At 39.5% G+C, this 21,823-nt stretch overlaps 2 protein-coding genes across 3 annotated transcripts in view; both read right to left on the bottom strand.

Annotated features, from left to right (window-relative positions):
* Positions 1–5,456: 5,456 nt before the first annotated feature.
* The window catches only part of LOC134819178 (UMP-CMP kinase-like), a 40,659-nt gene continuing 24,292 nt past the window's right edge, over positions 5,457–21,823 (bottom strand). Inside the window, exons 2-6 of one of the 2 annotated variants that reach the window (XM_063828968.1) lie at positions 19,256–19,364; positions 18,787–18,913; positions 18,432–18,602; positions 18,146–18,305; positions 8,099–8,904 (exon numbers count right to left, since the gene is read on the bottom strand). In XM_063828968.1, coding sequence (XP_063685038.1) covers positions 8,644–8,904; positions 18,146–18,305; positions 18,432–18,602; positions 18,787–18,913; positions 19,256–19,361 — 825 coding nt within the window. In that variant the 5' untranslated portion in view covers positions 19,362–19,364 and the 3' untranslated portion in view covers positions 8,099–8,643. Of the gene's footprint in view, positions 6,619–6,754; positions 6,967–7,220; positions 7,357–8,098; positions 8,905–18,145; positions 18,306–18,431; positions 18,603–18,786; positions 18,914–19,255; positions 19,365–21,823 lie in introns of those variants that run through there. The other variant, XM_063828969.1, reaches the window with a different exon arrangement.
* LOC134819885 (trafficking protein particle complex subunit 6b-like) lies at positions 20,286–21,444 on the bottom strand. Its single transcript, XM_063830038.1, has 5 exons — positions 21,382–21,444; positions 21,085–21,222; positions 20,816–20,926; positions 20,484–20,588; positions 20,286–20,339 (listed from the first exon to the last, which is right to left on the bottom strand). Exons 1-5 carry the CDS (start codon positions 21,442–21,444, stop codon positions 20,286–20,288), a joined length of 471 nt encoding a protein of 156 aa, XP_063686108.1.

Raw genomic sequence — 21,823 nt, 5'->3', positions numbered from 1 at the left:
TGTATGGCTGTGAGACGGATATTCTGTGCGATTTTGGGCGAATTTCTATGTGCCAAACCTGAGATATGACTTCAAACACAAGAAAATATCTCAAATTGGCGCGTTCTAGCAGAACGCAGGCACATATTTCGAGATCCTACTGATAAATTTTCTTTAAACTTTCCAGATAGTTGTATGGCTATGAGACAGATAATCTGAGCAAGTTTGGGCGAATTTCTATGTGCCAAACTTGAGATATGACTTCAAACTCATGAAAACATCTCAAATTGGCGGTTTCGGAACGATATTTGACAAAAGTCGATTATTTTGAGATCCTACTGATAAATTTTCTTTAAACTTTCCAGATAGTTGTATGGCTATGTGATGGATAATCTGAGCAAGTTTGGGCGAATTTCTATGTACAAACTTGAGATATGACTTCAAACACAAGAAAATATCTCAAAATGGCGGTTTCTAGCGGAACGCAGGCACATATTTCGAGATCCTACTGATAAATTTTCTTTAAACTTTCCAGATAGTTGTATAGCTATGAGACGAATATTCTGTGTGATTTTGGGCGAATTTCTATTTGCCAAACCTGAGATATGACTTCAAACACAAGAAAATATCTCAAAATGGCGGTTTCTAGCGGAACGCAGGCACATATTTCGAGATCCTACTGATAAATTTTCTTTAAACTTTCCAGATAGTTGTATGGCTGTGAGACGGATATTCTGTGCGATTTTGGGCGAATTTCTATGTGCCAAACCTGAGATATGACTTCAAACACAAGAAAATATCTCAAATTGGCGCGTTCTAGCGGAACACAGGCACATATTTCGAGATCCTACTGATAAATTTTCTTTAAATTTTCCAGATAGTTGTATGGCTATGAGACAGATAATCTGAGCAAGTTTGGGCGAATTTCTATGTGCCAAACTTGAGATATGACTTCAAACTCATGAAAACATCTCAAATTGGCGGTTTCGGAACGATATTTGACAAAAGTCGATTATTTTGAGATCCTACTGATAAATTTTCTTTAAACTTTCCAGATAGTTGTATGGCTATGTGATGGATAATCTGAGCAAGTTTGGGTGAATTTCTATGTACAAAACTTGAGATATGACTTCAAACACAAGAAAATATCTCAAAATGGCGGTTTCTAGCGGAACGCAGGCACATATTTCGAGATCCTACTGATAAATTTTCTTTAAACTTTCCAGATAGTTGTATAGCTATGAGACGAATATTCTGTGTGATTTTGGGCGAATTTCTATTTGCCAAACCTGAGATATGACTTCAAACACAAGAAAATATCTCAAATTAACGCGTTTTAGTGGAACGCAGACACATATTTCGAGATCCTATGCTGATACATTTTCTTTAAACTTTCCAGATATTTGTATGGCTATAACAGTCCTCCATTCCTCTTCATCCTTCTCCTCCTCAGTCCTCCTCCTCCTTCTCCTCCTCAGTCTTCCTCTTCCTTCTCCTCCTCAGTCCTACTCCTCCTCCTCCTCCTCCTCCTCATTCTCCTCTTCAGTCCTCCTCATCCTCCTCTTCCTCTTGATTATCTGTCTAATAGCCCTCCTCTTCAGTCCTCCTCCTCCTCCTCTTCCTCCTCCTTCTCAGTCCTCCTCCTCAGTCTTCCTCCTCCTCAGTCATCATCCTCCTCCTCCTCCTCGGTCCTCCTCCTCCTCGTCAGTCCTTCTTCTCCTCATCAGTCTTCCTCCTTCTCTTTCTCCTCCTCCTCAGTCCTCCTCAGTCCTCCTTCTCCTCCTCCTCCTCTTCCTTCTCCTCCTCCTGTGTCCTCATCCTCCCCCTCCTTCTGAGTCTTCCTCCTGAGTCCTCCTGAGTCCTCCTCCATCTGAGTCCTCCTGATTCCTCCTCCTCCTGAGTCCACACCCTCCTGAGTCCTATTCCTCCTCCACCTCCTCCACTTCCTCGTCCTCTTCAGTCCTCCTCCTCCTTCTGAGTCTACCTTCTCCTACACTTCCTCCTCCTCCTCAGTCTTCCTCAGTCCTCCTCCTCCTCCTCCTCAGTCCTCCTCCTCCTCCTCCTCAGTCCTCCTCCTCCTCATTCATCATCCTCCTCCTCCTCAGTACGCCTCCTCCTCATCAGTCATTATCCTCCTCCTCCTCATCCTCCTCCTCCTCCTCCTCCTCTTCCTCCTCCACCTCAGTCCTCAGTCCTCCTCCTCTTCCTCCTTCTCCTCCTCAGTCCTCCTCCTCCTTCTCCTCCTCATCAGTACTCCTCCTAAGTCTTTCTCCTCATCCTCTGTCCTATTCCTCCTCCTCCTCCTCCTCCTCCTCCTCCTCCTCCACCTCAGTCCTCAGTCCTCAGTCCTCTTCCTCTTCCTCCTTCTCCTCCTCAGTCCTCCATCTCCTTCTCCTCCTCATCAGTACTCCTCCTAAGTCTTTCTCCTCATCCTCTGTCCTATTCCTCATCAGTCCTCCTCCTCCTCAGTCCTCCTCCTCAGTCCTCTTCCTCCTCATTCTCCTCTTCAGTCCTCCTCATCCTCATGCTCCTCTTCCTCTTGATTATCTGTCTCATAGCCATACAACTATCTGGAAAGGGGGATCATGTGTATTTTCAAAGTCTTCCTCCTCCTCAGTCATCATCCTCCTCCTCCTCAGTCCTCCTCCTCCTCGTCAATCCTTCTCCTCCTCCTCATCAGTCCTCCTCCTCCTCCTTCTCTTCTTCCTCCTCGTCAGTCCTCCTCAGTCTTCCTTCTCCTCCTCCTCCTCTTCCTCCTCCTCCTCCTCAGTCCTCCTCCTCATCGTCAGTCCTTCTCCTCCTCATCAGTCCTCCTCGTCAGTCCTCCTCCTCCTCCTCCTCCTCCTCCTCCTCCTCCTCAGTCCTCCTCATTCTCCTCGTCCTCCTCCTCTTCTTCAGTCCTCCTCTTCCTCCTCCTTCCCCTCCTCAGTCCTCCTCTTCCAGTTCTCCTCCTTCTCTCTCCCCTCCTTCTCATCAATCCTCCTCCTCAGTCCTCCTCAGTCCTACTCCTCTTCCTCCTCCCTCCTCAGTCCTCCTCAGTCCTCCTCCTCAGTCTTCCTCATCCTCATCCTCCTCTTCCTCCTCAGTCCTCCTCCTCCTCGTCAATCCTTCTCCTCCTCCTCATCAGTCCTCCTCCTCCTCCTTCTCTTCTTCCTCCTCGTCAGTCCTCCTCAGTCTTCCTTCTCCTCCTCCTCCTCTTCCTCCTCCTCCTCCTCAGTCCTCCTCCTCATCGTCAGTCCTTCTCCTCCTCATCAGTCCTCCTCGTCAGTCCTCCTCCTCCTCCTCCTCCTCCTCCTCCTCAGTCCTCCTCATTCTCCTCGTCCTCCTCCTCTTCTTCAGTCCTCCTCTTCCTCCTCCTTCCCCTCCTCAGTCCTCCTCTTCCAGTTCTCCTCCTTCTCTCTCCCCTCCTTCTCATCAATCCTCCTCCTCAGTCATCTTCAGTCCTACTCCTCTTCCTCCTCCCTCCTCAGTCCTCCTCAGTCCTCCTCCTCAGTCTTCCTCATCCTCTTCCTCCTCCTCCTCCTCAGTCCTCCTCCTCATCGTCAGTCCTTCTCCTCCTCATCAGTCCTCCTCGTCAGTCCTCCTCCACCTCCTCCTCCTCCTCCTCCTCAGTCCTCCTCATTCTCCTCGTCCTCCTCCTCTTCTTCAGTCCTCCTCTTCCTCCTCCTTCCCCTCCTCAGTCCTCCTCTTCCAGTTCTCCTCCTTCTCTCTCCCCTCCTTCTCATCAATCCTCCTCCTCAGTCCTCCTCAGTCCTACTCCTCTTCCTCCTCCCTCCTCAGTCCTCCTCAGTCCTCCTCCTCAGTCTTCCTCATCCTCCTCAGTCCTCCTCCTCCTCGTCAGTCCTCCTCCTCCTCCTCCTCCTCCTCCTCCTCAGTCCTCCTCATTCTCCTCGTCCTCCTCCTCTTCTTCAGTCCTCCTCTTCCTCCTCCTTCCCCTCCTCAGTCCTCCTCTTCCAGTTCTCCTCCTTCTCTCTCCCCTCCTTCTCATCAATCCTCCTCCTCAGTCCTCCTCAGTCCTACTCCTCTTCCTCCTCCCTCCTCAGTCCTCCTCAGTCCTCCTCCTCAGTCTTCCTCATCCTCCTGTGTTCTCATCCTCTTCCTCCTTCTGAGTCCTCCTCCTGATCCTCCTGAGTCCTCCCGAGTCCATCTCCTCCACATCCTCCACTTCCTCGTCCTCTTCAGTCCTCCTCCTCCTCCTTCTGAGTCCACCTCCTCCTACACCTCCTCCTCCTCCTCAGTCTTCCTCCTCCTCCTCCTCCTCCTATAGCCATGTAACTATCTGGAAAGTTTTAAAAAATTCTATCATTTAAATCTCCAAATATATGCCTTTGTTCCGCTAAAAACCGCCAATTCGGAGATATTTTCTTGTGTTTGAAGTCATATCTCAAGTTCGGCACATATAAATTCGCCCAAAATCACACAGATTATCCGTCTCATAGCCATACAACTATCTGGAAAGTTTAAAGAAAATGTATCAGTAGGATCTCGAAATATGTGCCTGCATTCCGCTAGAAACCGCCAATTTGGAGATATTTTCTTGTGTCTGAAGTCATATCTCAGGTTTGGCACATATAAGGTTGCCCAAAATCGCACAGATCATTCGTCTTATAGTCATACAACTATCTGGAAAGTTTAAAGAAAATTTATCAGTAGGATCTCGAAATATGTGCCTGCATTCCGCTAGAAACCGCTAATTTGGAGATATTTTCTTGTGTTTGAAGTCATATCTCAAGTTTAACATATAAAAATTCTCCCAAACTCTCACACATTATCCGTCATATAGCCATGTAACTATCTGGAAAGTTTAAAGAAAATCTATTTGTCAGATCTGGAGAAAATCAAAAATATATTCTAAGTTATTCACTAAAACATTAGATTTTCGAACTTTTTATTTGGAACAGATTTGTCGAAAGTCCTTCTGCAAAATTGTGTTGAGTGTGCATGTCAGTCGGACGCCAGTAATATTTAGTGGTCCCCGGCCCTCGCGCAATTGTTAAGCGCGCGCAATTAACACCGTACCATTGCATACCACGTGACTCCACAAACTGCATAGTGTGGGTTAAACTGCTGCATATGTACTGACTACTGAAGTACAGGACCTGGAGGTTGAAGGTGACACACTGGTCACTGACACGCTCAGTAGATGATCGGATCACTAGATAAGCTGATGCACCACTTAAAATACTGCAATAGTCGGACATAATGTCCTGCAAAAGTCACAAATTTGGTCATCGTCACGACATCCCGTCGAAATATTGTCCATGGGACATGTTCGCTTGACAACTGCTATCTCAGTGTGAAGTTTTTGTCTATTGATGGAAAATGTCATGTTAATATACGATTTTTGTAGGAAAACAAATTAAAAGCTTAGTTAAAAGGAAGTTAACATAGGATAAAGTGAAACAGTATGAGACCCTAATACGCGCACCAAAAGTCAACTTTAGACAGGACCCTTACGGACATGGTTTTTAAATACTATACAAATAAAGAGTAGCAAAGAAAGGTAGAGCACAGTGATACTAACACGGGGGGTTAAAGCGGATCATACTCGCTAGATATGTTCGTATTGATTACCAGTGACAGAACTATTCTCTGCTTGTACATATCACACATGTGGAACTTATAAAATCCCAGCCGAGCTTTCTCGCATATCAATGTGGAATGTAAACATCGTGTACATAGTACTCTATATCAACTATCCACCTCCCAGTCTCACAGTCACATACCACAAATATAGCCGAGTCTTATTTTCAGTTGATAAAAATCAAATAAATAAAGTAATTTAACACATATATATTGGAAAAGGATCTTTATAAATAAAAGTTCTAGCAAGTTCAGGAAAACAAAACTTATTTGCAATCCCTTTAAGATCAGTTAAAAAGCACAATCTATTAGTTACAGTTATCAAACTAGAAACCAAACAGTCCACTAAAGCCGAACTATCTCAAGATTATAATCTTGTAGACATTATAAAACACATTTTGGATTGTGGAACAAATAATAATACACATTTTGGATTTAAACGCTGGGTAACGAGCAAGCACTATTATATGATAAATCAAGGTATCGTTCACGTATATTACGTAAACCAGCCTATGTGACTATGTGAGGGGCTTGGAAATGCTTACTTTAGTATAATTTATACACAGTAGATGAGTGTAAAAAAGTGGTTTATGGAAAAGAAGGGGGTATAAAATGGGGAAGGGGGTATAAAATGCCCCTTGGCTTACGTAATATACGTAATATGTGAACGATTCCCAAAATAAAAGTAGTTGAGAGGTTCCAGACGTCTCTATATCTGATCAGACTGTCTTGAGTAAAGATGAACAGTCGTTATTATAAACTAAGGGGAACCTAAAAACTAGTCCAAACTATTCACTCTTCTCCATTCTCGCCCTTCGCAAAGCACTTCTGAGTTAACAAGAACACAGACTCAGGATCAGTACTACCATCTATATTCCGGAGGAGTCCCTTTCCTTTGAAACTGTTTACTATAGGCATGGTGGAGTTAAGATATGTTTGGATTCGTTTCCGGAAAGAGTCCACGTTGTCGTCGGAGCGTCCCTGGTTCCGGCTCAGAGCTCTTTTCAGACATTCCTCTTCGTTACACTCGTAGAACAGGACAAACTTCAGGTTTACCTAAAGATATGGGACTTACTTTTCAAATAAAAACAGAACGTTCAAAAACGGTATATCAAAATATGGATTTCTCAGATTATAAAACTGGTGTTTCAGATCAAACTACGACATCTGATCACAGACTATTTTAACCGACCTTATCGTGCATGAGACTGTTCCAGCCTGCCACATTGTCCTCATTCCTTGGGAAGCCATCAATCAGGAACTTTCCATCAGTGACCTTCATCATAGCGTTAGCGAGTAGTTTGACGGTGATAGCAACAGGAACAATGGTGCCGCCTCTGATGTGGGACTCAATAAGGTCACCGTCGGAGGAGCCGGACGCTCTCTCTGCTCGGAGTAGATCACCTGAGGTGGTCGTAAGGTTAAGGGCCAAGTAGGGGACAAGTAAAGTAGAGGACAAGTTTATATATCGCTTTGCCTTTAGTAAAAGGAAGAAATGATAACTTTTATGGATTGATAATTATTTAGATGTGGTGAGGTTGCAGGGTGATGAATCCCACCAATCATAAAGCAGCATGACCACCTTAAATAATAATCACAATAAAAGCTAAGCTATGTTACTTAAATTGAGATAATCAAAAACTAATTATAATACCAACCAGCAGAAAGATGAGTATAACCGTACTTCTGTACTATCATCTGACACTGAGTGCCCTTGCCAGCTCCAGGGGGCCCCAACACGAACACTACATCTGGTTTTGTGAGGGAGTCTCCACCTAACATTGCTACTAGTCTGCGTGGGGGTGTAATGAGGCGGGCTACTCGACAAGCTACATGACTCATCTGTCTTACCTTAGTACGTGATCACTAAGTTATCATTGAAATTATCACTCTAATCACCAATGAGATATAACTTATTTAAAGCTCTCTTTTTACTGTGAAAATAGTATTATCCTTAATTAATAGTCTTGATTGAAGCAGACTTGGTTGAAGCAGATTGAGCATAACATTAGATTTCACCTTAATTGCGTCATAAATTAGTTTAGACTGTTCTCAGGAATTTAGAAAATGAGGTTCCTAGCCAAACCACAAGAGTTTCAGCCATGACTTGATCTGATAATATTTTGAAGATGAGAATGTCTGAAAAGATGCGGTAAGAAATGTGCTTCTCTTTCAAAAAGGCTGCAAATAAAGAAATCCAACATAAAAATACCGTCGTGAGTCGTTTAAAGGCTTTAAATTCTGCGATTTAAAGTGCTTTTTACGACCAAGTAATGGTAAAATTAGAATTTTAGCAGCTTCTTTAGAAATCATTACGAGTTGGGCTCTTTCTCCAGAACATGATCGACTGTGTCGTGTGCTCTAAAATAGCTTTTCAAAGTGCTTGTTGGCGGCAGAGCCCCTGCGAGGAATCCGTCAGTGCTAAAATAGAGTCTGATCTATGCAGAAATTTACCACACGGCCAACATGGATTTTGACAAGCTGTTTCTTAGGAATGGTTTAAATATTAATCGTAGGAATCAGTAATATGCTGACAGCTCATGAAATGTTTTAAATAAAATGTTTATCTATATTGCAAATTTACTCATAGATGAAGTTTCGATACATTTAGCCCAGACATCAAATTCAAAAGAAATAATAATAACTTTAACATTTAACCCATTAAATTTAAGGCATAATTTAGACAATATTTACATTATTTAGCATAAATTTAAAATACTTAAGTTAAACCCGATAAGTCATACCCCAGTCAAATAGAAAAACGCCCCCGGAAATCCTCGCCTATCGGTCGATCGAAAAAACATAACTCGAAACCCTAGCCTCAAAATCTAAACTCAGTGACAAAGCAGCCAATTCGAAAACCTATAATATATTCAACGAGGGAAAAAATAGCTGACTACCAGATGAACACAGGCATCAAAATCAAAACAGACTAAAATAAAAGTCAGCTGATATTGGATGCACAATATCATGGTGGCGCCATTTTAATCTAAAATATATCTGGTTACAATAACAAACGCGGACCACTACAACCCGTATCAAATAACAACATTCACCACAACAAACTCCACAACAAGTGAGCTACAGAATATTACAGAGGCTGAGGATACCAGAATACTCCTCTTCCTCTTCCTCCTCTCCTTCCCCTTCTCCTAGACTCAACACCACACTTTCCTGCTCAGGACCACTAGGATCCACACTGAGGGACGCGTTGAAGAGGGGCAGAGCTGGAGCGGAGATCTCGTCGAGATTTGGGAGAGGTGTTGGAGTAGGGGCGGAGATTTCACCAATATTTGGGATGGGAGCCATGAAGTTGGCGAGCAGGGGCGTGTCTCCTTCAGTCTGTGAGGGTGTTTAGATAAGAGATGTTAGTAAAACACAGTTTTTAACACAGTAGGTACTAAATAGGTACTTATGAAATATTGGATAGTGAATGTGTTTGTCGTTATGTAGCGTGGTTATTGGTCGACATACTGTTACTACTACTTTAAGGTAGGCTTCCGAAACTAATAAGGTACGATCATTGATCATTGATCAATGATTTTATAGGGGGTGAAAATTAAGGTATTTACTCTCATCTTAAGCATGGATGATCATGCGATCCAATGAGGCTTCATTTTAGAACCCATCTATGAAATGAGTAGGCACTAAATAAGTGGTGAAAATTATGAGTTTGAAAAGAAATCAAGGAGTAATAGAAATTTAAAAATCCGATACTCACATAAAATGGACTATCAGGATTTGCAGGACCTTCCAGGGGTATCCTATAAGTTACTGAAAATAAAAGTAATAGCATCATGCACATAACTGCGAAAATTCATGCAGCAAAATATGTAAAATAACTAAACTTGAGCGTTAGCAAGAAAAGCGGCGAAAATTCTGATGCAAGCAGCCACTTAATTTTCCTTTCCTATGTTGGTGTCAGTACCTTAATTTCATCGTATGAGGCTCAAAGATATGACATTTACATGAATGGACGAGGTTGTTTAGTCGATTAGGTGTTGAAATTACCTAATTTTAACCACAACACTAACGTGTAAATAGAGTTACAAATACCAGGGATGAGGGACGCAAAATTTAGATGTTGTTCACACACCGAAATTGCGGACGCATTTCTGTTTCGTTAGGCAGTAGATTTTTTGGCATCATTTAAATATACCTCTTTTTGGTACACCGTACACACCATAGCAATAAGAAACTAATAAGACCACTAAACTAATTATACACCACATTATAATCTTCAGATCATATGCCACAGCTGCTGTTAGAGTGAAAACGGTATAATCGCACATTCACTACATCCTCTACAACAGATCCCACTTTACCATGTAAATCAATAATAACACGTGCCGATTCAAGGCCAACTGTGATCAGTTAACCGCATTTAAAGCCAATGAGGGAACCTGATGTTATTAGTGGTCTAGATTTTAGTGGCTGTTACCACTTTTACAGTTATCTAGCTCCGTTTGTTTGTGGTATTTTATCAATTTGATAACGCTATGTTAGGGAAACAAACTTCATCTATATGATATTCTTTATTAAAACTTGATTTACCTCCTACTACTGTACACATCGATTCAGCAGTTAAGTTATTCTAAAAGCTAGGTAAACTAATGTCTACAGTGCTGTTTTGTCTCCCTCTAGAAGTTGCATTTAGGTTTGTCATAACAGCGTGGCAGATCTGTAATCTGGATTTTTATAATTTGCCCATCTAGTAAATAAAATTTTTGGAAACATTAATTGTACGGTCTATGAAAATAGGGGAAGATACGAATTAAACTAACAAGATTAACAGTGATTCAGATCTCAAGAATATGACGACCCAGTCTGATGTTACTCAAGCTGACACATGGGATAATGAAGGGATGGAGAAGCTAGGGATTGAAACTACTGACCACATCCTTGCTTCAATGTTAATGTTAGGCAGTGTGGTCGGACTTTTGGGGAATTGTTCAGCAGGCTGCTACTTCTGGCCGAGGAGACAGAAAACAATACACGATATCCAGTACCTGTTGATAGCAGCAATTGATTTTATCACAGTATTCTCAGGTGTTCCACTCGTAGCGTCTCTATTAAATGACCGTCATGCCATGCTCTTCAACAATGACTTGTTCTGCACTGCGTGGACATTGACATTCTATTTTACTGCAAGGATGTCAATGTTTCTTGTTATGATGATCAGTGTAACTCGCACTATTTCCATAACGTTTCCTCACCACCTTATAAAGCGATCTGTGGTGATCGGTGCAATCGCTGGATACACTGCCTACATGATCGGGATATACTTGATCTACTTTACTCAAAGATGGAATTATAGTAGATACAGTCAAGAGATATCCTGTTGTACATTGTATCCTAACAAATTAGAAATGCCTGTCATTGCATATCATTTTTCAATTATTTCCATCCCCATAGAGCTTTTCTTACCTGCCTTGGCTACATTTGCCAGTTTTGTAGTCGGAACTTGGTTTTTAATGACTCGCCCAAGGGTAAGCAACAATAACGACGACAAATTCCACCAGGTTTCTGTCACCATCAGCATTTTCACGGCGGTGTTTCTGGTTTTCAACATCCCATGCTTTATTTATGAGATATGGAAAATTGTCCTACAGTCAAACCACATCGACAATCCCAAATTCGATCTTTATGGGCAACTCTTGACGCAGAACTTCTCGATGTTTCTGAATGCAGCGATTAACCCACTACTCTACCTATTAAGAATGCCAGGATACCAGAAGTTTATTTATCAAGCTCTAAAGAATACATTCAGAGTTTCTGAACCAGTTACTGTCAGCCAAAGCGGTTAACTGACTGACAATAATAGAAAGATACTGTTTACAGAAGAGACAAAGTTCGTACTTAAGGATTTTGTTGTCTTTTAATATCATTTTAACATACTTTATTTGTGAGTAAGACGTGAGATTTAATATTGTACATCGAAAGAATTTATCAACAATTTTAAAGTCTCAGTAGGAATATATGATACGTCGGAATGGTCTGCCTCAGTCTTCGCTGATAATACTGAGGGTTTCGCATGTGATTTGTATGATTTCATTGTCAATTTATCAGACACTAGCAGGAACCCGTATAACCCTAAAATAGTGTCAAGACTCAAGAGACTAATAATTAATACTTTCAACACTACTATATAACAAATAATTTGAGGACCCGAAACCGCTGAGCAGTCTCTATCTCGAACTTGCTCAACCCCATCTCACTTTGAGAATGGTGGAATCCGGTCAAACCGATCAACAGCCAGTGGGGCTGGGTACCTCAAATTATGTCTTTCAGGAAGATAACAAAGGAAATGACAATGAAAGGCATGATTTGGGGTCCCAGATTAAAGACAATCAGACATCAGCTGCCCCTGCTGCACCTGAATCCTCAGAAGCTGTTGCAGAGAACAGAACCCCTGAGGACTGTGAAGCAGACGTAAGCAGTTTTGTTTCATTTTGTACCAATGCTTCAACACCTTTTGATACAATTCTTTTGGCCCATTCAAAAAACCTACGATCTGAAGTAGACAATATCAAACTGAACTTTTGTAGTACTTTGAAAGTAGAAGTAGACCAATTTGCAACGTTGACCCCTACAATCATCAAAAACTGTTCAACACTTAACAAATATACCCTGGCAGACGGCCTTCTGTCCCTACTTTCTCTGTCAGAGAAAGTATGTGCAGTAATAGGGGGTAAAAGGTTGTCTATCGGTGACAACCCCATCGATGAAGCAGCAGTTGCTTCTTCCGTAGCTGCTGACTCCATTTCTGGAAATGCTACCCTCCATGAATCCCTTCAGGCTATTCAAAATAGCATTCTTAAGAGAGATAAGGTGCACAATGACACTCTCAAATCAATCAGTGGCCAGCTTAACACCCTGACTCTCTCCATTGATCAGTACATGAAACCATCAGATATGTCAACTCCAGATGTACCACGTAACACTGCATTTCCTTCTTTCCCAATAGGCCTTCCTAATATCAATATCGAAAAACCAGATCCTAAGATTGACTTACATACAGTGCAAAATCCTATAGACACCTCCATTGGTCACATTGAGTCATTCACACCAGATTTTGTTGCCCAAGAACTTTTGGATAAACTCACTGAATACCTTGACACATTCAGTGAACAGTTTGATGCAAACTAACTGAACTTGTTTCGCTCATCCAGGCCAAATTCCCTGAAAGTGTCATTAATCCCCTGAAAGTGTCATTAATCAGTGTTTAGTGAATCGCTACCTTGACGAGAAATCAGAGCTGCCGAAGCATTCGGACAACGAAGCCTCACTAATGTTTGATAGTAACATCTTCACTATATCACTAGGCAGTACCTGTGATGTTCTATTCAGTAAAATCGAAGGATCTGAAACCAAAACTGTATCAGCTACTGGAAAAAGTCTATATGTTATGAGTAAGCAATCTCAGTCTGTTTGGCAACATCAAATAGATCAATCTCCAACCACACGTGAGAAAAGATATAGTGTTACATTTCGTTATGTTACATCTAACAACGAAAATGCAACAATAATAATAGGAGACTCCAACACTAGATTCTTGAAATTCGGTAGTGGGAAAGGACGTTTTGGTCATAGAATGCCAGGGAAAAGGGTAGAATGTTTTACTATTGATATGATTAACCCAAGTTTGTGTGAAGGTTACAGAAATATTTTTATTCATTGTGGAGTAAATGATATTAAGAAACGGAGCTCAAATATCGAGCAGTGTGCCAGTGATCTCAAGGTAAAACTTGATGATATATGTCGTAAATGTCCATACTCCAAGGTTACCGTTTCGCCAGTACTACCCACTAAGTTTGGCTGGTTGAACGAGAAAGCATTATATTTTAACAAACTTATATTTCAATATGTTGACATGAACCCAAGGGTGGGAACTCTAGATTTTAATGAATTTGTTGGTGAAGATGGTAAACTAGCTGACCAGTTCGGTCGTTTCAAGGATAAAAGTGATGCCATCCATCTTGGGTCTACTGGTATCTTTAAGTTGTCTAGGCTAATAGTGGATAAAATACAGCGCAATCCAATAGATGGGCGCCAATTTAGTGATATTGCTAGGAGTAAAGTTGGGATGTTCAATTCACGTGTTCAAAGAGCTCCGAAACCATGAATAGAACAAATATATGTGAGAACTGTATCTGCTGCAGCAAACCTATTCGTGCTGGACACCCATTTATAAATTGCAATAAGTGTGATTGCATCATTCACAAGAGATGTAAAACACAGGAAAACATTGCCACTTTTAGAGAAAAAACTTACTGCTCAAATTGTATTCAAAATCATGATATAATTCGTTATAATCCATTCTATCAAGCACCTCACTTTTCAAACAACGAACTACTTGACAATGAACCTCACGACTATATAGACTCAATAAGTACAATCTCAAAAACTCTTGAGAACTGTCAATCATATTCTACTAAAAACTTCAACAACCTCATAAAGCAGATTCCTCAAACAACATCAAAGCGCATATTCTCACACTACTTTCGAAATATTGATGGAAATGGTACTAACTTTGACAAATTGGCCTTAGAATTAGCCTGCATAGACCACAAATTTTCTGTGATAGGTTTAGCAGAAACAAACATTGATCCCTGTAATAGTCAGCTGTACCAAATTAAAGACTATACTTCATGTTACCAAAAACGCTTCGTTTCTAATAAGACAAAACAGGTAAAAAGTAAAGGAAGTGGAGTTTCTCTCTACATTCACAACTCCTTTAACTTTAGTGTGATTGAAAAGTTATCTGTTTGTACAGAGCAATTTGAGTCCCTATTCATAACAATAAGTAATGCTCCAGAACCAGTAACAGTTGGAGTTGTATACCGCTCACCAAGCAATCCACTTGCTAACTTCAATGCACAGTATAAAGAAGTTCTTACTGCACTGAAAGGACATAAAGCATACATATTAGGGGACTTCAATGTTAACATAACCAATTTATCAGGCCCAGATGAAGATATATTCGAAGAAGTTATTTATAGTCACGGGTTCACGCCCACAATATCCATTCCCACACACCAAATGCCCCACTGCTCAAAAACGTGCATTGATAACATACACACTAATGACATTCACTCATCAACTATATCTGGAGTAATTCAGGATAGTGCTTCACATCACCAGCCCATTTTCTGCCTTCAAGTAATGAATTCTGATACTAGTTCGGAACAGAATAAATCACCTGAAAAAACAACCATTTATTATAACTATAGTAATGCAAACCTTGATAAGCTCTGTGAAGAAATTGAAAACGACATAGATACATTTTACCACAGATGTGACTCTTTTGAATCCTTCATGGATCTGTTTCAAGAAAAGATAGATATATCTTGCAAATTGGCTTCACCAAAAACCACCAAACGAAATAATATAACAAATCCATGGATCACAAACGGCCTTATCAACTCTGTGGAGAAAAAAGCCAGACTTTATTTTGAATGGAAAAAAACAAAAACATTGTTAATTCCAGATGGGGATCTGGAAAGACATAATGTTTACAAGGACTACTCAAAATATCTTAAAATTGCCATAAAAACTGCCAAAACCAGGTATTATGCTGAAAAGTTTGAGAAAAATAGCCATAACTCCAAAAAAACCTGGCAAATAATTAACGAGCTTCGTGGCAAAAAGAAGAATCAGCTAAAAGATGACTTCATTATAGATGGAACTAGAGTAATTTGTAGGCGGACTATTGCAAACAAATTCAATAGTTACTTTACATCTTTAGCTAGTAATTTAAATGAGAAGGTTTTGTCCGAGAACCAACTGTCTATCCAACCAATGCAATCATTTGTTGAGTTTATGTCGAAATCAGTCAACAGTTCAATACATCTAGAAGAAACTCATCCTGAGGAGATTCTTGAAATAATTCAAGAATTCGTTAACGGAAAAGCCAGTGATATACCAATAGCAGTTATCAAGAAACCGGCTCATCTCTTATCCAACATATTAGCAAATTTGTATAATACATGTATTCAAAAAGGCACGTTCCCATCCATATTCAAAATAGGCAAAGTAACTCCTATCCATAAAAAAGATAATAAAGAAAATATTGAAAATTATAGACCTGTGTCAATATTGCCAATCTTTGGTAAAATATTTGAAAAAATAATATACAAACGGCTTTATACCTTTTTCACTGCTAATGACATTCTCAGTAATGAACAATTTGGTTTTCGAAAAGGCCACTCAACCTCACATGCACTCCACAAATCAGTTCATTCAATCACAACATCAACATCCAGTGGTAATCATGTTCTAGGAATCTTTATTGACCTAAGCAAAGCTTTTGATACTCTTGACCATGGCATTCTCCTGAGGAAACTGGAAAATTATGGGGTTAGAGGTCTAGCTCTAGGACTTCTAAAAAGCTATTTATCCGATAGATCACAGTATGTTTCATTTCTCAACACTACATCAGAGACTATGAATGTAAAATATGGAGTTCCCCAAGGTTCCATACTAGGCCCTCTACTTTTCTTATTATATATGAACGACATAATAAACTGTTACAAAGGCGATGAATGCAAATTTGTGCTCTATGCTGATGACACAAATATATTTATCACTGGACCGTCCAAAGAAGCAACATACTTGAAGGCCAATAAAGTTCTTGATTTCGTATGCAAATTCATGAGAAGTAATCTCTTACATATAAATATGTCTAAATGCTGCTACATACATTTTCTACCTGCATACGAATCTGATGAAACCTGCGCCAGGGTTAGGCCGTATGCCAATGAACATGACAAATCACAAGGAATATTTATAAATGGACACAAAATTGTCAAGGTTAGCAACACCAAATTTCTTGGTGTAGTAATTGATGAAAAACTTAGCTGGGGCCCACATATAGAATATCTAAGAAAAAAAATTAGATCCACTACAGGAGCACTTAACAGGATTAAACATTCAGTTCCAGGGGAACACTACCAAAAAATATACTCTGCATTATTGGAATCACATCTTGCTTACGGAATAAGTGTTTGGGGCTCAGCTCTCAAAGACCAACCAAACGATAAGCTGTTCATAACTCAGAAACGTTGTATAAGAATCCTTTTTGGAGACCTAAATGCATACCTCGACAAACATGCCACTTGTGCACGAGCCAGACCTTATACAAAACAGAGGTTAGGAGCTGCTTTTTTCGAAAAAGAGCACACCAAGCCCATTTTTAATCGACTAAAATTGCTTACTGTTCAAAACTTGTACAAATACCACTGTATATCTGAGATATTTCGAATTATGAAATTTCGCACTCCATACTCGTTGTATTGTACTATAGACTCATCAAAACGTGATACAAGCAATGTCATAATCCTCCCAAGAAAAACCAACACTTTTCTTTATATAGCCTCCAAATTGTGGAATAGCATACATAAACGGATTCTAAATGAGAATGGGGAAATCCTCACTACTTCTGTATCTTTGGTTAAATTACGCTGTAAAAGTATCATCCTGGGATCTCAATCCATCAACAATAATAACACCTGGACTTACCACAACTTTCACATCGCCCCTCACTCAATCACAGACCTAACCATCTCATCACTCACTCACCAAATTGCCGACCAAATATCTATTGAAGTGGCGAAAATTTTCTAGACAAATGATATTTCGATATTATTGCTGCAGCAGATACAAATACCAACATTATTATATTCCCAAACGTTTGAACCTTTAAATTAACTAGGAAAGTCAATCCTCAACTTGACTTTTACTGTTTTAAACAGATATGATGATATTAACTTAATTTATAATTATTATTTTTTTTTTTACATACTCCTTCTTAGTGTGGTGACTTGGGGTCCATAAATATAACAATACAAGCTGATAAACCAAAAAGAACAACTGGGGTAGGTAGGTAGCCCTGGTGGGTGCGTAAACTTTACGGTCTGCTCTCTCCAAGATCAGCCTGCTTCTCCATTTTACCGTGAAGCCTAATTTCTAGTTTTTATAAAATATACAATGCAAGTGCAGGTTTACTAATCTTAATCTACTTAACAACTCAATAGCCCAAGTCACCATACCCGTAGTATATTCCATGGTGATAGAAGAGCTTTAAAGTTTTTCAAATTGTTGCTATAATTGATTTAAATAAAAATTTGTTGTTTTCAAAAAAAAAAAAAAAAAAAAAAAAAAAAAAAAAAAAAAAAAATTGTTACCTATTTAATTCGCGTTTTTGACACCACTTTGGGCTCTAAAACTCCTATTCCTTGGCCAATTTTTATTTTTTCATGCTGATTTGGAGGCCATTAAAGCATTTGACCCAGTCAAAAAGGTTTTATTTGTATATCTTTTACAGTTTTTGCGGAAAGTCGCGTTAAAGTTGATGCCGTGGTGTGAGTAAAATGGTACGGCTATATATATATATATATCGTCTGGCTTTATATATAGTAAGATAGTCGTATTACCTATTTTGAACAGTCGTTAAATAGAAAATGTTGAGTTAGTTATGATAACATGATTAAGTAATCAGTATAATTTATCCGCTCACATCAATCCAAGCGGACAGCAGCATTCAGCTGTTAACACAGCGCTGCAGATAAAATCCAATTCTTACCAGAAACAACTGTCGAGTAAGGTCCCACACTTGATCGGGAGAACCATTAGCGTCCACCTTCCTCAGGAGACCCCGAGTGTTGAACTCCTCCAGAACCAGGACTGTGGAGGAGGTGTAGGTCGCTATGCGCTTCTTGAACGACTCAACATTGTCGTCAGCTCTGCGGAAAGACGTGGCTTGTTTTAACTCAAATAATAATAAAACAGAATCTAAAAATCTATCGTAATCTTCAAGAGAGTATTCCAGTGTTGTTTATAAAATCAGGGAACAAGAGATGAAAAAGAACCTATTTTGGTTGCGTCCCATAGCTCGGCTCAAACACTCCTCCTCAGCGCACTCGAAGTACAACATGAACTTGGTGTGCATTTTCCCAGTCTCCACCATCTCCTTCTCCCAGCCGTCCAGATTCTCCTTGTTTCTTGGGAACCCGTCTATTAGCACTTTAGTGGCTCCAGCACTGGATTAATATATTATTAGTATAGTAGTAATCATTAGGGACATATTAGTAGTAATAATCATATCAGGGGAATCTAATCATAACAGAACGCAATATCATTCAAACGTTTCTACTTTCTAGTAACTGTTTTGCTTGGGGAAGTGAGGATGACTTGGCTATATTTAGTAATCTGAAGCAAACTGACCTTACAACTGCTTTCTCAAGGAGCCTGATGGTAATCTCAATCGGGACAATCTTGCCCTCTTTAATAAAGTCTTTGATCAGTTCTCCATCTTCAGACCCCGCCTTCTGTTCCGCTCTCAGCAGATCACCTGGCAGGAATGATATTGTCTTTATTAATTAGTAATGGTTTTAAAAGGGATCGAGCAGCATATCCTGTTACTTATACTGGATAGTCTAGTGTATAAGTGTTAAAGTCTATTCTTAAACATGAAAGTCTGGAAAATAGAACATCAATAATGGGTGCAGGTTGAAATTTTAGTGAAAGTTGGCCCTTGTTTTTGGGGAGAAGTAAAAATGTTATGACACGTGACAGCGATTACCCGGTCAGGTTACGGCATCGGAAATCACTCTCGAGAATCACGTCAACTGGCTAAGTTATAAAAAGAGAAACAGATTCGCTTACAGTTACACGCGTTAAAAAGAGAAGCTACCTGCTGAGAGATGGATGTAACCAAAGCTGTCTTTGATTCTGGTGCACTGTGTCCCTTTACCAGCCCCAGGAGGTCCTAAAACAAACACTACTTCGGCTATTGACATCCTATAAAAGTGAAATCCAGAGTTAAATGCAGATAAAATCTCGATAAAAATCGTATGACTGTAGACGGAGTATAAACAAAATAAGATTCTATGAACAGTTTCAAAAACATAAAAGTTTTCGTTTACTCACGAAAGAACGTGTAGTGTGTTGTGTTTTGTTTTCAGATTCGATTAAACGGAAGAAAATTAAATGATTCAAATCTATTACATCAGTCACATTGATCAAAATACAATAAACATCATCGTAACATAAACAAACCTCAACAAAATATCAACTAATCTAAGTAAATACGCTGATACACGCAGTTCTCAGCAGTGAAACCTGCACAAGATATAAATAGTCCAGTTGCAGTATACACCTCGGACATCATGAAATGGTGGCTCTATTCACAGCTGTACACTTCTAGTGTTATGCACAAATTATATCGACCGTAATTACTAAAATCTTACCTTAGAGGCTACGTCACAAGTTCATGTTTTGAATCCGAGGAAAACTTCTACTTATTAACATTTATAATCAATATTTTCATAATTACTTCAATGTGGAAAATCAGTTCTTAGTGACAAGCGGTGAGATTCAGAGACAATCATAGGAAGATGAAGACTATTACATAGTAACCACGACAGCAGAAATCAAAGCCATAGTGATACGATCGCTCAGGTCATCGAACAAGTCCGACTTGTCAAGTCGCAAGGGTACGATCGTTCGATCGATAGATTAATTCAATTAAATCGATCATACTCAACCTATATAATATGTAATATAATAACCAAATCAAAAAAGCGTGGACTGTTCGCGCAAAAATAGAGTTGCTTTGATAACAATTTTGGAGTAGCGCGTGCGCACACCATCTAAATGAAGACCCTTTCAGCGAAAACAACATCATCTGACATCTAAATTGAAGAACAGATTGGGGTAACTTGTCAGCTGATCCCCTGTATAGATATCTGAAACTTGCATGTAGGACTGACGTTCACCTGAAAAAGTGAGAGGGTCGTTCAAAAAACCTACCTATATTTAAATTTTGAATCAAAACAAGAATCAAGGGATAAAATATATTGAGTATTTAATGTCAGACATCAAATTTAGAAACAAAAAAAACGGCCACCAATAAATCTTACCTCCGAGGTGACGGTACAGGGCATACCAAAGTTAGTAAGGGCACCTCTAACTACACCACACGTGAAGGCTGCGTACTGCTGCCCTCTGTCCAAGTACTGCTTAGACTGAGGGTTATTTGATATTAGGATGCAGTGAAACTATCGGACTACGATGAATGGGGACTTGCCAGCCCATGGCTGATGGCAACATTAAAGTATGTCGACTCTCTTACATCGCTTCCTCCATAAAAGCATAAATGTATTATATCTGTAGTGTTGTAATTAGTTTAAAGTTTCAATAAAATCACGCAATTTCATTTGTTATTGGATAATGATTACCGCGAGTCACTAACCTGGCTGACTCTGTTGAGAAACCTAAATCTGTTGTCCTGTATCACAAATGTTCCTGTGTGATTTGTCTTAAGATTGTCTGCTTGTTTTCTGAACAACATCTGCCACAAATCCTGAACAAATGAGTGGGTTAGATAACGTATTTCTATATTTATAATCTGAAAGCCGTACAACATGAAATCTCAAATCACCACGAAAGGAATATCAAGTTTAATCTTTCCAATATGATTATAATCCAAGCAGTTAATCACCAAACAAGACCGTAATTCACCTTGCAAATATACTTCACAATCTCTACATTTTCCTTGAACCTAGCCTCTTCCTTTGTCGCTTTTTCAACTAAGCTAAACCCAACTCTGTAACCTATTTTTTCCATATTGTATTGTATTTGCTCTTCACCGAATGTTTCCTGAGGACAAGTTTTATCAAGGTTTATGCAATAATTTGAAAACTTAATGGCGGACACAGCGGCGTAACCTACTTAATACTTATGTGCTGCTAAGTTTAGAGTAAATGAAATGAAAGAGGCAAAATAACGATTACAATGTAGGCATTACAATCAAATTACCTCGAAGTAGAGTATCATTTGGGAGTGAAAGAACTCAAATAAACTGTCAGCCATCGACCCCATCCTTTAATAATAAAGTTTCCTTAGAGAAAGGTTTTAAGATGTGGTTAGAACTAACTTCATAAGATTTTAAGGGTCTCAAGGGTGTACAAAGAAATATGGAAATAAACAGTAAGATAGAGGGGGTATAGAGGTTTATCAGTTATCACTAGTTTCTAATAGATTTAAATATTTATAGATAAATTAATAAATATATGAAATTAAAACGTGTTGTGGCAAATCCACCTTCCAGAAAATGAGAAAATTACTCATGCAAGATATGTTGGACATCTCCAGAATACAAGGATACAAAATTGGTAATGTATAGAAATTTCAATAAACTTTCTATAAAATTTCTATAAAACTAATAAACCTATTTATTCATTTTGCACTCAGACTAGAT

The sequence above is a fragment of the Bolinopsis microptera genome, chromosome 8, assembly GCF_026151205.1.
Source record: "Bolinopsis microptera isolate Bmic1 chromosome 8, MBARI_Bmic_1.0, whole genome shotgun sequence".
NCBI classification, from domain to species: domain Eukaryota; kingdom Metazoa; phylum Ctenophora; class Tentaculata; order Lobata; family Bolinopsidae; genus Bolinopsis; species Bolinopsis microptera.
This window is presented reverse-complemented; position numbering and strand designations above follow the sequence as displayed.

Bases quoted from the DNA above. Each gene is read 5' to 3' on its own strand.
- LOC134819885 (XM_063830038.1), bottom strand. From the start codon at position 21,444: ATGGGGTCGATGGCTGACAGTTTATTTGAGTTCTTTCACTCCCAAATG. The intron at 20,927-21,084 runs GTGAATTACGGT...TCATTTGTTCAG, and splicing joins TTGTGAAGTATATTTGCAAG to GATTTGTGGCAGATGTTGTT. The intron at 20,340-20,483 runs GTAAGATTTATT...TCACTTTTTCAG, and splicing joins CCTGTACCGTCACCTCGGAG to GTGAACGTCAGTCCTACATG.